A 16977-nucleotide genomic window follows, 5' to 3' on the forward strand; every position below is an offset into this window, starting at 1 on the left:
CACTTTAAAAGGATCGTGTTGTCTGTATTCTCAACAGCACATCAACAATGAGCACATCCACGGAGAAAAGAAGGAGTTTGTGTGTCACTGGCAGGAGTGCTCCCGAGAACAGAGGCCTTTCAAAGCCCAGTACATGCTGGTGGTTCACATGCGCAGACACACAGGAGAGAAGCCACACAAGTGCACTGTGAGTTCATCTTCAGTCCCTGTTTATGTATTTTCCCTCTCTTTGTGTCTTTCTCTGATGTTGTTGTTTCTGTCTGTCAATTAGATTTTTTACATCTGCAAGCACAAAATTGCCAAAAGCTTATTTCGATTTTTTTGGTTGTTTTAAAACCGATCTGTACATTTCCATTTCAGTTTGAAGGCTGTAATAAGGCCTACTCTCGCCTGGAGAATTTAAAAACCCACCTGCGCTCTCACACTGGAGAGAAGCCATATGTGTGTGAACATGAAGGCTGTAACAAAGCCTTCTCAAACGCTTCAGACCGAGCCAAGCACCAGAACCGAACTCACTCCAATGAGGTACTGTAATGAACACCACTGAACACTACAGATAAATGATTTAACTTTTGTTATTACATTGGTCACTACAAAAGTAATTCAATAATACAAGTAATTTAGAGATCCATGCCAATATTATATATGTCAGTATTTTGGATGTATTTAAAAAAAACACACTGACATCGATTTATACTGGCCCAAGAATAGTAAACTACTACATATGTGAGACCTTTTCACTATCAGAAACTTTGCAATAAAGTGAATTTGGATGTAAACTCAGATTTTGTGGGCTCTTTTACAGAAACCTTATGTGTGTAAGATCCCCGGCTGCACTAAACGGTACACAGATCCCAGCTCTTTGCGTAAACACGTGAAGACAGTGCATGGCCCCGAAGCCCACATCACCAAGAAACATCGTGGAGACACAGGACCTCGCCCCCCCGGGTCAGCAATGACTCCTGGAGGCCAGAGCTCTGAACTGTTGATGGAGAAAGAGGAGACACGCAGGGAGGACTGCAAACTGTTGGCTCCTGAGACAGCTCTGGTGAGTGATGCAAGGTCCTTTGAATATAAGAAAATATATAAAGCTCTGGTATTAAAAGCACCATTTCCATTGTTTTTCATGCCATAAGGTATGAATCAGTTATACTTAACATTTCTGCAACTTGGGGTTGTCAGCCATTAAAGATGACAATATATTACATACATTTTTTCAGAAATCCCAGCCAAGTCCTGGAGGTCAGTCATCCTGCAGTAGCGAGCGTTCTCCACTGGGGAGTGCCAATAACAATGACAGTGGGGTGGAGATGAACCTGAATGCAGCAGGCAGTCTGGAGGATCTCACAGCACTGGAGGATGGTGTAGCTGGTGGAGGCGGAGGAGGAGGAGGAGGAGAGCCAGGAAGTGTAGCAGGAACTATGGGAATGTCAGCACAGGCTTTGAAGAGGCTGGAGAACCTGAAGATCGACAAACTGAAGCAAATCCGCAGACCAACCCCCCCTGCCCGCTGTGGCAATACCAAGCTACCCGCACTCCCTGGTATGTACTTTGATTAGAAAAGAAAAATTGAAAATCATATTCTGAAGTCTGTTGTAAGCAGAATTGACACATTGTGAAAAATTTAATTGTGAAAAGCAAGCTATGACTGATAAATCATTCAGGGACAGTTTGAGTGGGACAGCTAAGTTTTTTTTTTTGCTTTGTATCGTTTAACTGTTTCTAAGCTGTTTCCTCCTTCTGGTTGTACATTTTCAGGTCCAGGTGAGAGTATGGGAATGTGTGCGCCTTCTCCACTCCTCTCAAATCGACGAGTTATGGAGCTGTCCAATCACGAGTTAGGAAGTGGCACAGCGATTGGCTGTTCTTCTAGCGACAGGAGAGGAAGCGGCACCAGCAGCCTCAGCTCTGCATATACCGTCAGCCGTAGGTCATCCATGGTGTCTCCTTACCTGTCCAGCCGGCGTTCCAGTGATGTTTCACAAATGGGAGGAACACCAGGGGGAGGATGTCACCTTCTTGGCCCAGAGCAGAGCGGAGGAGACCCCCTCTCGCCTGAGACCAATCGCAGAGGAGCCCCATGTCCTGGAGGAGGATTGCCTGGTCTTCCTAATTTAACACCTGCCCAGCAATACAGCCTAAAGGCCAAATATGCTGCAGCAACTGGTGGACCACCACCCACTCCTTTACCCAATATGGAGCAGGCAGCTACTCCCGGCAGAAGAGGAGGTATTTTAAGCGAGTACCAGGGGCAACCTCTGCCTCCTTTCCTTCAACAAGTTGGTCCACGTAGACACAGTGCCAATACAGAGTATGGTACTGGTGTTATCTACCCTCACCAGGCTCCGGGTAACAACAGCAGGCGAGCTAGTGACCCAGTTCGATCAGTGGCAGATCCACAAGCTCTCCCGAAACGCTTTAATAGCCTTAACAATGTTGCAATGATGGGCCGAAGGAATGCTCTGCAACACCGCTCTGACTCCAGTCTCGCCCGCCACATGTACTCCCCTCGGCCACCTAGCATTACAGAAAATGTAATGATGGAGGCTATGGGTATGGAGCCCCACCTTGCTCCTGTTGATGCCAGGGATCGTTCCTTGATGATGCCCCCTGGAGAGAGAAGCTTCATGGGATACCAGCAACAGCATCAAACTCTTGGAGGAGCCGGAGGTGGAGGTCCTCTTTCAAATCAACTGTCCCCAAGCCATGACTCGCTGAGCTGCCCTGACCAGGCTTACATGCAGGGACACTACCAGAACCAGGGAGGGGAAGTCCCTTCCAGAGCTGGTGGAAATTCAATAGGTCAAGTAAGGCCCATTCACTCAGAGGGCATGTCTAATACACTTCTGCAGCAGGCTGAGTACAGTATGAGCACCTGCCAGCTCAGTCCCTCAGGCCCTCATTACCCTGGCATTGGCCAGGGGGGTGATGCTGGAGGCACTTGGAGTGATACCCACAACCAAATCCAATCTTCCAGCCATGCTCTCCAGAACCAGCGAGGAATGCCGTATTCGGATGCCACCCTGCAGCCTCAACAGACACCAACCCACTTCAACAATCAGCAAGCCCTCTACAACAGTCCCGATGGAACCCACAAACTCATCATCAAGCCTGAGCAGCAGTTCCATCCGGGGATGGGAGGTGGAGATGCCTGTCAAAGTGCTAAACTCCAACAGCAGCGGATGCTCCTCCAGCAGACTCAGGGTTACCCGCAACAGACAGGCCAGGTCATGATGAGGAATTCAAACAACCCCAGCTGTGACTTTCAGGGGCAGAACCAGAACTCCTTCCCCAGTGGCGGGGGCTTGAGCTTGGGCTGTGCTGGAACTTCACTAGCAGAAGGGCAGAGGTCAGAAACCCCCATGATGCAGGTGAAGGAGATGATGGTGAGGAACTATGTGCAGTCCCAACAAGCACTCATGTGGGAGCAGCAACAAGAACAGCAACAGCAGAGTGGAATAAAACCTCCCCCTCTGTCTGATAACATGGATATGAGTGCCCAGACAGCAATGATGCAGCACAGTCCACAACACCAAAACCAGAATCTTTACTCTAGCCAAACCTATCCATCCTACCCCAACCAGAACCTGGTCATGAGCCCTCCGTCCCACAGCTCTGTGACACCGAAAGACCAGCAGCTCCAAGGCTCATGTTATGGCCAGGAGATGGTGGTCCCCAGGCCTCCTCAGGGACGGAAACCCCTCAGCCGTCAGAACAGCCTGTCACAGGTAGGAGGAGTCTACTTGGGCAGCCCACCCCACCTCAGCCCTGTCCACTCTACTACCAGCCCCAGGCGAGCAGTCCGACTTCCTCCAGTTCAGCATCCACAGCACCCGCAAAATGAAATGTTCTCTCCTTCGAATAACAACAACATGTACTACTCGGGTCAGATAAACATGGGTATGGAGAAACACACTGACCCCCAAAACGGACCTTGTCTCAACCAGCAGCACAGTATGGGGTCCAACCTGGACCCAACAGTTGGCACAAAGTCTGCACCCTATCCTCAGTCTGGTCCTATCTCAAATGCCTTAGAAAATCTTGACCTGGACAATGCTCGCATAGACTTCACCTCCATCATTGATGATGCTGAGCCTTCCTCCTTCAGTCCAGTCAACAATCCCCTTCAGGGCCAACCAGGGTCTTCCTCCCAGGCCTCATCCCGTCTCACCACCCCCCAGACTTCTGTCAGCCTCGCTGCAGGCTCTGGCCTGTCCAACATGGCTGTGGGCGACATGACGTCTATGCTTACCTCGCTGGCTGGGGAGAATAAATACCTGAACACACTGTCTTAAAGGAGGACATCTTTTCCAGGACACAATCAAGTAGAGTTCTAAGCCAGTTCTTAATGTTTTAACTAAGGTCCCAAATGGAAAGGCATGTAGCCAAGTATCCAGAGGTACCCAGCCTGGAGTCCAGTTGCTTGTGTGATTTCCCTGGTACACTGCAAGAAAGGCCAGTTAGGGTACGATAGACAAACTTTTGAATGTACTATTTCATGTAGTGGATCATTCGTGTGGGCTCATCCCAATCAGCCTAAACCCAACACATTGACCCTTGTTCAAGTCAGGATCCTGAACAGGCTGGGATCTGATGCTTTTGGATACCCAGGGTTACGGTTAGGGCAAGGCATGAATCAAGGCTAACCCTAACCATGTAACAGGAATTATGATGCATTGCAATGCATTCTGGTTTGGAAGTTGAGACTAAGCTACTAACGGGAACCCGTAACAGATTTCAAAATTAAGTCCCCACCCAAAACCTTAAAACCAAAGGTGCCTGATCAACTTTTCTCGCTGTATTGTTCCTTCACTACCTTGGTACTTGGTATTTTTCTGTGCCTTACTATAGGACACAGAGCTATATGCCTGATATGAAACTGATACTGAACTTTTTCCAAACAGGCATTCCAGTCACGTAGGGCTATGGCAACAGTGGAGCAGAGAAGGATGCATGTAAATAGGTTTTATATACATTTATATATGTTGTGTATATGACAATGAGACAGTGGATAAATTGTCCCCTGTCTTGTGATTGCTTGGATTCTGAAGGCTAATATTCAGACGAGAGTGTAAGAAGGTTGTTTTAAGAGCAGGGGTGAAGATTAAAGATGTGCTTTTAGCGATGGAGAAATAATTTCTCGGTGCTAATAAATATTAATCTGTATTGCTAGGGAATTCGTCCTTGTCATGAACAACACACTCTTAATAGTGGCATATCAGTATTCCTACACATGCAAATAATGCAGTCGCAGACACACACATTGCCTACACACAGACACTCAGGACTTGTGTTTGAATCTTTGGTGTTCAGATTACATTTTTGTTGTAAATGCCTTTCCAGACAGAGAGTTTGCACTCCACACGTTTACTGTAAGTGTTCCTAAAGCAGCTGTGTTCTTTTTTTTCAGTGGTGTTTATAACTGCAAAAAACAGAAAGGGTCGTGCTCTTTCTAAGGTACATACATGGGGTATAATGCGTAATGCTCAAATATAAAATGTGTGTAACGATCCCCTCTTAACTACAGTATTTCTCATATATATTCAAACATAATGCCTTCGCTCAACATTAATCCAACACAACATGATTTAGCTGAGGATGACGGCTATTTTTAATGAAACCAGAGTCAGCTGGTTTGTATCTGCAAACAGATCATATAGCACGGTGTTGGTGCACTTTGGCTCTAATCCCAAAGACGAGTTATTTGGAAAATTCTGCATTACTAATTCAGGACAGGGGGTCGCCAAGCAGGAAATCTATCACTCGCTGCCACTGTGTTAAATACAAATATGTGTACACTGAGGTACTTCTTTGCAACTATTGTATGAGCTGTATCATATGGAAGAAGGCTGCAGCTCTTGGTAGGAGAACTAATTTTACACTGTGGCTTTGCACTGACTACAGCACTGTGTGGAAAGGTCTCTTGTCTCTTATGACTCTTCACATGAACCTCATTATGGTAGCGATAAAAAAAACAAAAAAATCATCACAGTATTTTGTTTTTTAATAGACATTCAAGAACACACCTGAGCACAGCTAGACTCAATAAGGCCACATTAGTAAAGCATTGCTGAAGCATTTTTTGTGACTTTTCAGAATGAAATAGTAGCGTCACTTCAAAGTTTACTAAGCATTAGCGGGAATGAACATTTCTTCATTTTGGAAAAAGTGTACAACCTACCAAAGACACCTTAAAATGGCTGAGAAAAGATGCACAAATAGTCTATTTTAACACAACACTAACACTAGCAATAAGGACATGAACATTGACTGATAGTGCTGTTCTTTAGAATGTATGAGATCTTTTGTATAAAATTATCTTTTTATATTAATGAACCTTACGAACGTTGCCTTCTATGTGTGTGTGTTGTTGATTTTTTTTTTTTATAGCTGTCATCCTTCATTATGACTTTTTTGCTGGCAAAAGAATATCACCTTTAGCAACAGAAAGCTATAATAGTAGCATTAACTATAATAGATAAAAGCCAAGTGTTATATTTTGTGTACAATTTTCTACATTTTTATACAAATGTGCTATATTTTACCAGTTTATGAATAAACATGTTCAGTGGAATGGATGCAGAATGTTTGTCAAATGTCTGTTGTGTTTCATTACATCACACATATCTGTGCATTGTTTACATCAATGAGGTTTTATTTTAGACCCATTTTACATCATTGTAATTTGAAGGTGAGGAGTCAAATATCCATAAAATATGTTTCCCTGTAATGGCGTTGGTTCATTCTGATGGATAACATGTTTCTGTGCCCAATGATTTCATGCAGTGACTCCTTTCCTCCATTAGAGAGCAGCACAGCCTGATCTGGAGCTCAGATAAACAGTTTTTCCTCTGTCATTCACTTCAGCTTAAGCTCATTTTGCATAACTTGGTATGCTGCACACTCTACCTAGCACCTCTGAAAGCAGTTTATCTATATTCTGGAAAATTGTGCTCCAACACCATTATACCCCCAAATTATTTAAAATCTGGCCAACTGACCAACCAGAGGACATCCACCCTAAATCATCCTTCTTCCTGTCCTTGTCATAATTGGAAAACCCCTTGTTATGACTATGATTTAGACCTGCCTGCCACTGAAGCCTATTATAAGCTTCAGTCATCTGCTAGGCTCCTGCAGTTAAGTAAGTGAATTAGCATTAAAAATGGCTGCTCTTGGTGACATCAGTGCCTGGACAGGCTCTCTGTGGTCAGTGGGGATTGGCACAGAGGCCCGCCGAATGCTGTAAGAAAGAAAAACTACACAGCTCTCGCTCGTAAAATATTATCAACACGGCATCAAATAAGACAGTGGTGGGAAATTTTGGAGAAGAAATGAGAGCGAAAAATGTCCATGCCCATGATACTGTTTCATATCTTGTGCAACCCTGGTTCCTAATCTTTTTCTACTTCAACTATTTAAAGTGAAGTCATGTCTATTTATGACCTCACATCATAGGATATGGTGGTGTGGAAGTGAGTTATGAGCAGTGCAACCATAGAGTGTTTTTCCCCCCTCAAATTGAAGCAAAATTAGAGAAAAGACCATAAAAAAATAAACCCAATTTTATTAGGTTTCTTAACAGGCCTATTTTTTCCCCTCTCTGTCATCCTTTCAATAACCTTATGACCTCGGATTTATTTTGTAGTATCCCTCCGCCAGGTTAACGACAATTGGTGTAGAGTACACCTACTTCAACTACATGGAAACAAAGTAGAAACCGCACAAATTAGATAATACCTATCGCTAGTGATAATAATGTTAGTAATATTAGTGCAATTGTTAATTATCTATATTTTGGCAGCCAGGGGTTTAAAACATAGTCCCGGCCTAAGAAACTCTCAGTAACCATAGCAACAGTGCCCACATCTGTTACGTGCCACTTTACAAGCTAAGCTAGCTAAAATAGCTAGCGTTAACTCTAACTTTAAACAAATAGTAGGTCAACTGACTTCAAGCAGACTTTTAAAAAATTGGGACGAGTTGCCACGAGTATGGTAAGTGGCAAGACACTCAAATATTAAAAATACTCTTAGAATATAACAGCTTTTGCAACATCTTGTCCCTTATATTAGTCACATTATGAAACGCATTGTGTGCTAACGCCGCCATTTAATCTGCCATCAAGCTTCAAAAGATTACTTACAGTAATATTTGTAACGTAATATTTGTGAAATGGTATCCCCCACCATTACTTTTTACAGTGTTGGCTCGTTCTGGCTCTGGGGCCCCAGTGTGCTTGGACTATATTGGCATTGTGGTGTTGTGGCATGGCGCTGTAGACTCACGGCAGCCACTACAGCCTGGCAGTGATGCTAACGTTGACTCATTTGCTCCAAGGCGAGGGGAAGTTCTCCTGACGGACTACTGATGTGCGATCTGGCATATCCACATCTGTTATTTGAAACAATAGCTCTGCATTAAGGTCAGATGGGGTGTTTGGCAGAGAGAACATCTTATATTACAGATACGATAGCTCTGTACACCTTATTCCATTTTAAGGAAGTCACCCTTTAGGTATACCAGATTAAAGGTACATCACACATGTGTAACACATTAAAATCGTTGTGATCATGTATTATCAGAAGTATGCTTTCTAGAACCAATTATTGAGGTATAGAAATATAGAGCAGGATTGTTGTATTTGTTTATTACTAGACTGGTGACAGACTGATTTTTGGCCTGGCTGATTACTGGGCCCATTGTTCCTAATTTTTCCGATTGTCAGCGTTTTTTCGTGTATGATTGCCTATACACAGTTAGAACTTCGTAGAGCACATACCTCCGCCAAGGGCCAGCTGTATCCTTAAATTGATGTCACACTCAGTAGCCCTGTATCACTGTAAATGTCAAACCACAGATAACTGCCAAACCATAATTTAAATTCTCTCATTCATAGATACCAGCCACCTAAGTGCTCCTGATTTTTTTTCATCAAGATCCATGCATTATTCCCTGAAAAATCAACAGATGTAAAAAAAAAAATTGCAATGTTGAGGGAAAGTGAAGGAAAATTCCTGCTTCTGTTCCTTTATCCAGATATATACCAAAAGTTAATGGTCTCTATTCTGGGCTGAGACCCATCCTTCCTCCAAGTTTTATGGAAATCTGTTCTGTAGTTTTTGTGTAAGCCTCCTGACAAACCAACAAACCCACCCAATGGTCATGGGTGAAAACATAACGTCCTTGGTGGATGTAATCAATTAATTTTAAAATGTGCGACTTTGACTCTTATGCAGCATCCTTTCACAGTCTGTAGTCTCCATTCTTTGGTCGCACTCAATGTCCCGCCTACAACACTATCTGATTGGTTACATGTCACAAGAAAAAGCCATATCAGTTGACCCCTAGTTTCGATTGCATGCACCTTAACATCTTGTTTGACACAGTTGCATGAGTTTAGACATAAAGCACTTTGGACCTTCACGTCTTTCTTCAAAGTGAACATTTGCTTAACATTGTCTTGTCTCCTGCCTCAGGCCAACGTATTTGTCATGTTAAATGACCAAAGCTTCTTTAGCACAAAATTACAGAGTGAGTGTGTGTTAGTGTGCATGCGTGTGCATTTTTAAACTATTTTTCATCAGGTTTGCATTAGACTTGGATATAAACAGTCAGACAGCGCTGATGCAGAGATTGTGTTGTCGACTCTCTACAATGTGATCTCGCTTGTCTGTTGAGTTACAAATGGAAATGCCAAAATAAGAACAGAGTTTTTCAAATGCAAAGAAGTGGGCAGCATAATGACTTTTCTCTTTTCTTGTCTTGCCATTCAGAGAGAGGCTTTTCTTTTCCTTTGTCACTTAGGTTGGCATATAATTAACTCCTGCTTAATATGCTGTTTAAGGGCTCTCCTCCCCATGCAAGAAGCTTTGAACCCATAGACCACAGTCAGGGACAAAACCCCAGTGGGACTGCTTCCTCCATGCTCCTCCTTGTGTGTTACTGTGTGTGTGTGTGTGTGTGTGTGTGTGTGTGTAGAGGTAGTTGTTTTAACAAGACAGTAGAAAGCTCTAACTATAACACCGCAACATTGCTGTGCCCTTATTTTAAGCCGCACAACTATTAAACCAAAAGAAGACTGCTCACAAACATCCAACAATCTTAGTCATAACACATCAAACATCAAACGAATAAACTGATAAAATGGTGCATTATTTAACGTATCCAAAAGAAATGCATAAGCGTACAGTTGTTGCATGTTTTAAAGTAAATTAAGAGAGCTATGCTGTGGTTGATTTATTTAAATTTGAGCGGTTAGACCCATCAAAGGAAATGCAGCGCGGCACATTTTTCGTAAACTTGAATAAACAAAAAAACCTCACAAAACTATGCATGTAACAAGTTACAATTATATGCTATACATATATACAGATCTGGCCTGAGTGAGAAAGTTACAGTCTGGTTCAAATCAGTTGAAATTTAGGAATTTTAAACGAAAAAACATTTCCACCTAACCTGCAGCCCTAGCACTTTGTAGACATATATGAGCATAACTTTAAAAAAAAAAAAAAACAGCTCCCAGGACCTCTGAGGCACCTCTGCACCTCTGTGACCCTCATCTGTAGCAAAGTATATTGCCCCCTCCTCGTCCACCTCTTCTCCTCCCTCTCCCCTATCCATCCCACCACAAAGAGCCGCGATGACCCCTTCTGTCCCGGTCTTTCTTTGGCCCGCAGCTCCCTCCCCACCTTCAGGATGCTTTCTCTTCCAGAATCCATTAACAGAAAAACCCCCAGCAGTCCTGACGGTAAAGGAATGAAGGGGGGTGTGTGCTGTTTTTCAACACAAGCTGATTTGAGTTTTACTCATTATTGGTTACAGCTCCAAAATTACATTTTGAAGTTATCTACTAAGTCAGTTCACATTATATATGATACAATGCTTCTGTCAGTTTTATGACTGCTGTGCATAAGGTTAGCTGTTGCTTCATACTATGCCCACAGAGACAAGGACCATAATAATAATAATATTTAAAGTTATCTGTAGGACAGCATCTAATGGTAAAAAAGTCACATTGTGATTATTGTACAATTTTAATTTTCCTTGAAAAACTATTGAAATCATGACGTGACATTTATGTTTTCGTACATCTGGAGGACAAGATTCAGTGGTCAGGGCATCTCTGCAGCACTACAGTATTTCTTTTGTATTTATTTTGTTCACTGGTGTGCTTTGATAGTTTAGTCATTGCATAATCCGAATTGACTTGTCCTGGTTGATATAGGCAGTGATGGAATGTAACAAAATATGCAAGTATTGTACTTGTACTGTACTTTTAACTCCACTGTACTACAGTTTGGAAGCAAATAGTGTACTTTGTAATCCACTACATGTATTTGATCACTTGAGTCAGTAGTTACTTTGCAGATTGCATGGAGCCTTAATGTCAGCTGGATATAAAAAAAAAAACAACAACCACATATTCAAATAATGAGAAAAATGCTGCCTTTCTAATCTGTAGTAATAGGCTGGGAATCATAATCAGTTGACCCATAGTATTTAGTATATACTGTACATATATTAAATTATATATATTATTTACCTTTACTTGTACTTTTGATACTTAGGTGCATTTGATATCAGATACTTTAAGACTTATTCCCAAGTAGCCTACTATTTATATGGGTGACTTCTCCTACTTTTTCAATTTTGTCTGTTAGTACTTTAACAAAATACTAACACAAGGAGATTTCCGATAATTAATGACTATCGGTGTTGTGGATATAAAGACCAAATGGGTAAAGACAAATATGAGAACAAGTTGAACAGTCTGGTAATTGCATCACTTTACTGTAATGCAGCCCGTAAAATCAGGAAAGACCCAAGAAAGTTCTCAAATCTAACATGGTATAAAGTCTCATATCACGATAACAATATATATCCAATATGTTGCCCTAATTAAGCCTGTAATTTACATTAACTGGTACTTTAGATACTTTATCAGCTACTCTTAAGGGCTTTACCAATGTAATCCTTTAATATATCTTAACTCAAACACAAGTGACTCCTACTTTTTTATAACACTGGATTTAGGTTTATCACTTCATTAATCTCTTTTCTAAAGGTTCCGTGCAGGTAATCTGTCTTTCACCTCTGTAATCTGTTTCACTGTGTCAGATCCCAGTTTGTTTACTGATTCACAGATTCTTACAGCGGGACACATTATGCGCCGTGAAAGGCTACCCTGCTCGCTCGTATTATCTCTAAAGAGGGTGTTGGGGGGGGGCACTAGAAAGCCAAGGTGGGGGTCCTGAACGCCGCGTTAGAGTTTTATTTCGGATGTTTTTTTCAGTTGCAAAACAGATTACAGTCGAGGTTGCAACACAAAGGGCTGTCAATGCACCACTTCCTACAGCCATCCACGGGTGAATGGGGGCGCAGGACGGGGTCCTCTCCAGGGTACTCGAGCGCAGGTGCGACGTGCATAACAGTCGGGCCATAAAACACGAGGAGGAGGGAGAAGGAGGAGGGGGGAGAGCCCGCATACCTGTTGTCATTAACCTGCAGTTAGTCTAATCTCCCAGCGGTGGAAACGTAGGAAGATGGAGCTAACTGCCTCATTTGCACCTCGTCAAACAAACTCCGTGTGTCCGCCGCACAAGTCGGAGATGAGCTTTTTTTTTTTCTTTTTTTTTTCCCCCTGATCAGCTGCTGCGTCAAAACAACCAAACATGAGGGAAAACTGGCAAATCAACAAGTGGAAGAGTCGAATATCTCAACTGATTAAACTGCAGCGTAATAGACGAAAGCAATGAGTTATATTCGTACATGCAGTCGTTCGGTTGTAGGCGATAGGCTACACGTAAAAAAAAAAAGAGAGAGAGAGACAGAGTGAGAGAGAGAGAGAGAGAGAGAGAGAGAGAAAAGATCATGTAGCTCAGTGTGTCCCGGGACACATGTATGCAGACACATGGACGCTCTCCGTTCAGCAAATTCGGGGCAATAAGTTGTGAAAGTGTAACGGGTGCATTTATTGATCATGTGCTTTACGTGCAGGTCTTTTCTGACACCGCCGACTTCGCAAAGGAGGAAGGTGTAAGCTCACGATGCCAGAGCCTGACCTCAGGGCCAGCCTCTGCTGCTGACATCACTCCTCCTCACGGCTCGTCGCCTCTGCAGCTCTGGAGTCCCATCAAGGTCTGAGTGTCCCGCTGTGACCGAAGGCGATGCCTCATCACCATTCATTCTCAGGCAGCCGCTCAGGACAAACACACACTCGCTTACACCGCTGCCCCCGTGGACAACTTTTTTGAAACGAAATTTAAAAAGAAAGACACCGCAACAACAACCAAAAAAAGAAAAAAAAAGGCGTGATGATGACAGAAGAAAGTCGGGGCAAACGGAGGAAACAAGCCAACCCCAGGAGAAACCGAGGTAAGAAAGCGTGCAGCGCAGGAAAAAAAGTTTGAAGAAGTGTGAATGATGCGGGCAGATGTTACGAGCTCTGTGTTTATTTGTCTTCTGCAGTTTGTGGAAAAACTTCAGTCATTGTATTATCACCGTGTAGCAAATCGACTACATTCATATTTCACACACGCACACTCATGTGTGCGCGTTAATGGCTTTTGATTGCCTCGCAGCATAACATTGCAGGGGATGAGCAGTCAACTTTCGGCAGGTTGGCAGCCACTGGGATTATTCTACCTGTGCACATACCTGGGCAAAGCCGTGAAACAGAAAGAGGAAGGCGAGAAAAGCCCACAACCAGTGTCTGCTTCTGTTTGTGAAATCTCCTGACCTTTATATTTTATTTATTACGTTGTTTATTTAAACAGCTGCAAATCAACCATTTAAAGAGGATCCGCCCTGTTTGAACCCGGTCCTTTGTTATTTACTAAGAAATATTTTTTTTGATCAAACAGAAAGACTTGTTACACTCCACTGATAGTGTACTTCAGTGAGACTCTCTCTTACATGCAGGCTTTACTTCAGTTGCTCTTCACGCAGAAAGTCTAACCTGCTCAAAGAATTAAAGAAAGTGGACGACAACACAAGTAATACAAGAGAAATAACTTAGGTGTTTTTTTGAACTAAATTGTCACACGTTCAACCTTTTTTGTCAAATCTTCCGGTCGCTTGCATGAAACAGAGGAGGAAAAATAGTAAGTGCGAGCGTAAACACATTTAACAGATTTTGGCCTTGTTTCTTTCAAATATAAATGTTTTAAAACATGTTGCATTAATTTAAAGCGGCCTACGTGCATATGGAATTATTTCTGCTGCAACATTTTTAATGTTTCTGTGATTCATCAGGAATAAGTGGAATGCGTCATCTGGTCCTAAAGCTTTGATGCGTCGAGAGTAACCATCTGCTTAATTTTTAAAAACTTTTTTGAGACGTTCTTCATGCATCAGTTAGTGCCTTGTTTATGTGTGACTCTGAACTCACAAACAATTCTATGATACCTACACCTTGGCACATCACATATAAGCATTTGTACTCCTGAGCTGCTGATGAGGTGGTGTATGTATGTCTGAATTAAATCCTACTTCCCAAAACAAACCAAACAAAAATTATCCACTGCATTAAACGTTGTTTAGCTCCAGATTTAATTTGAAACCCTTTTTTTCTAGAGAAAAAAAATCAAAGTGGAAACAAAACCTTAACCCTTGAACATAAATACAGTTTAGTCTAAATTATTTAGATTTTAAGGGGTTATTGGTGGATGCTTGACTGTCCTGCTGCCGGCTCTGTGGTTCATGCAAAAGTGTTGGATGATGCAGGCAAAGCCCTGACATATCCTAAACTGACCTAACCACTACCGCAAATGCAAACATAGCCATAAACCCTGGAAAAAGACAAATGTTTTAGACACAACTCTATCACTGAAAGGATATTGTGTCTTCAAAAAACATACACACACTCACAAACACACTCCAATCGTGCTGGCTTTAGTCCCTCTTGAGGTTCATGAAAGCCATCGCAAACCACGCAGCGTGCTTGTTTGTCTCTGATCTGACACACAGCTGTCCTAAACCTATTTACTCTAAGGAGTCCATTTACTTATATAGTTTATTAGTTTGCTGCAAGTGTTTCCTCATTTTATTCAGAGAGGTGTGAAGCTCAGCGGGAGTGTCACCAGGGTGAGATCCCCTCTGGCTGCTCAGCGATAACGTGTGCTTTGAGTGTGCACGCGTACACACACAAACTCTCACCTTTGAATGTCATGTAGCAGTTTGTCGACCGTCTGAGCTCCGTTTCACAAATCAGCACCATCACACTACTGTGAAAAGCTATCAGCAAAAAGACACACTTACTGACAAGGACCTGTCACTTATCAGAAACAAAAGGCTAGTTCCTTTAATTCCTTCAGTGACCTCAGAGGAAAGATAAACACAACTTCTGGTCAATTGTCACTAGTGTAAGTGTTTTAAAGTGACTGTAAAGAGAGAGGAAAGTGATTGGAATGTATATTTGGTGAGAATTGGAAAGCTGTAAAAGCTATTCCAAAATACAATATCAGGACTTAAGTTTGACTGCGTCTGAAGTTAAATGTACGGCGAATAGTTCACGGGTCTGGATGCATATCTGCCCTGCCTGGATGGCATGCTTATACATAGCATATGTCTATGTCACACGTGCGTCCGTGCGTGCGAGAAGCCTTCGTGAGTGAGCAAATGCTTGCATGCGTTTACATCCTCATGTCAGTGTAGAAACGTGCGTATTAAAGCTCGGTGTAGGATTTGGAATGCGCTTGGCTTGAGGCGGCTGTGTGAGCAGGGAGTTAAAGGTCCTTGATAAAACCAAATGAATTTGGCAGGCCAGACTCATAAGACAGCAATTTGGGGATCCTATCCAAACCAGAAGAAAGAGAAAAAACCATACGCTGACTTTTTCTTCTCTCTCCAAGGCGCCTATTGATTATGTCTCTGTCTCCCCCAATAAAACTGTCAATGTTCGCCAACCTAAAGCAACGTGACGAAATTACTACTCTTCATTCCCGGCAGATTGAAAACAGCCCTGAGACAAAGGAAAGGAAACATAGCCATCTGAAATGACGACCTGTGTTTACTGGCTGCGTGTGAGGGATTTGAGTTTCAAAGAGTGTGAATTAATTAGCTGAGTTGTGATAGCCAACATCACCCCCTCAGGCCCCTTGATTTCTGACACCATTGGGGTCATTTGCCTCTCTCTTTATTGATGAAGATAATGGTGAAAATCACCCCATATAATTGTGTTTTTTGCTCTACCAAAAATGTCTGAACTTGCTGTTTGAGGTAGATGGGACGATATGTTTATTTTTCTTCAGAAAAAAAGTATTCCACAATGAGTTTTTTACAATCAGATACAATAATAAAGAAATTAGAGAAAACAACTGAATCGTTCTTTCAGTTTTTGGAAGTTTAATGAAGCAACACCTTTATAACCCTTCCCTATCTTAACCCTTTTCCCAGAAGTCACCCTGGTGGCCCAGTACTGTTAGTCAATTAGCAAAGGCAACACAATTAAGAAAATGTTGTCATGTTGTTTATTTAAAATCTTCTGGCTGTGTTCTGCCTTCCGACTCGATAGAATGACAGCAGCACAACTGATCAGACCCATTCAATTCTCGCTCTCGAATCAAATGTCGGATTACATTTCGTAAGCCGCCTCACAAACATATTTATTCCTGTTGTCTTGCGCATTATGTTTTGTTAGTCCGTGAAAAACCTCCCTCTGTTCCTGACTTGATGTGCCGGTTTAAGAGAGAGCTCTCCTTCTCCATGTTTCCCTCACTCCCTCTTTCTCGTTTTTCTTCTTTTTTCAAGTGCCAATTTATTTAAACTCCTTTCCCCTTTTCTTCTTTCTCCTTCATTGATTTCCAAACCCCAGTCTTTGTATGCAGCTGGGGCCCAGCTGTGTGTCTGTGACTGTGTATGTGTGCGCATATATGTGTGTCTGTGTGTTTGTGTGGGTTTTTCTGGCACAGTGCTGCCACACTGAGCATAGCGCACTGTACACAAAGGACTCGAGCAGCGAAAAAGAGAGGGAAA

General features: G+C 42.6%; 2 protein-coding genes across 5 annotated transcripts in view; both read left to right on the plus strand.

The window, feature by feature from the left end:
* The window catches only part of gli1 (GLI family zinc finger 1), a 54043-nt gene extending 47458 nt beyond the window's left edge, over positions 1-6585 (plus strand). For 3 of the 4 annotated variants that reach the window (XM_037102216.1, XM_037102217.1, XM_037102218.1), the window contains exons 9-13: positions 38-187; positions 361-525; positions 806-1048; positions 1221-1542; positions 1759-6585. In XM_037102216.1, coding sequence (XP_036958111.1) covers positions 38-187; positions 361-525; positions 806-1048; positions 1221-1542; positions 1759-4295 — 3417 coding nt within the window. In that variant the 3' untranslated portion in view covers positions 4296-6585. The remainder of the gene's footprint in view (positions 1-37; positions 188-360; positions 526-805; positions 1049-1220; positions 1543-1758) is intronic. The other variant, XM_037102219.1, reaches the window with a different exon arrangement.
* Positions 6586-7700: 1115 nt separating this feature from the next.
* Positions 7701-16977, plus strand: part of LOC119021773 (zinc finger E-box-binding homeobox 2-like) — a 33372-nt gene continuing 24095 nt past the window's right edge. The window contains exons 1-2 of the mRNA XM_037102267.1: positions 7701-7997; positions 13000-13377. Of these exons, the coding sequence (XP_036958162.1) occupies positions 13317-13377 (61 nt within the window). The 5' untranslated portion in view covers positions 7701-7997; positions 13000-13316. The remainder of the gene's footprint in view (positions 7998-12999; positions 13378-16977) is intronic.

Source organism: Acanthopagrus latus, chromosome 6, assembly GCF_904848185.1.
Source record: "Acanthopagrus latus isolate v.2019 chromosome 6, fAcaLat1.1, whole genome shotgun sequence".
Classification (NCBI taxonomy): domain Eukaryota; kingdom Metazoa; phylum Chordata; class Actinopteri; order Spariformes; family Sparidae; genus Acanthopagrus; species Acanthopagrus latus.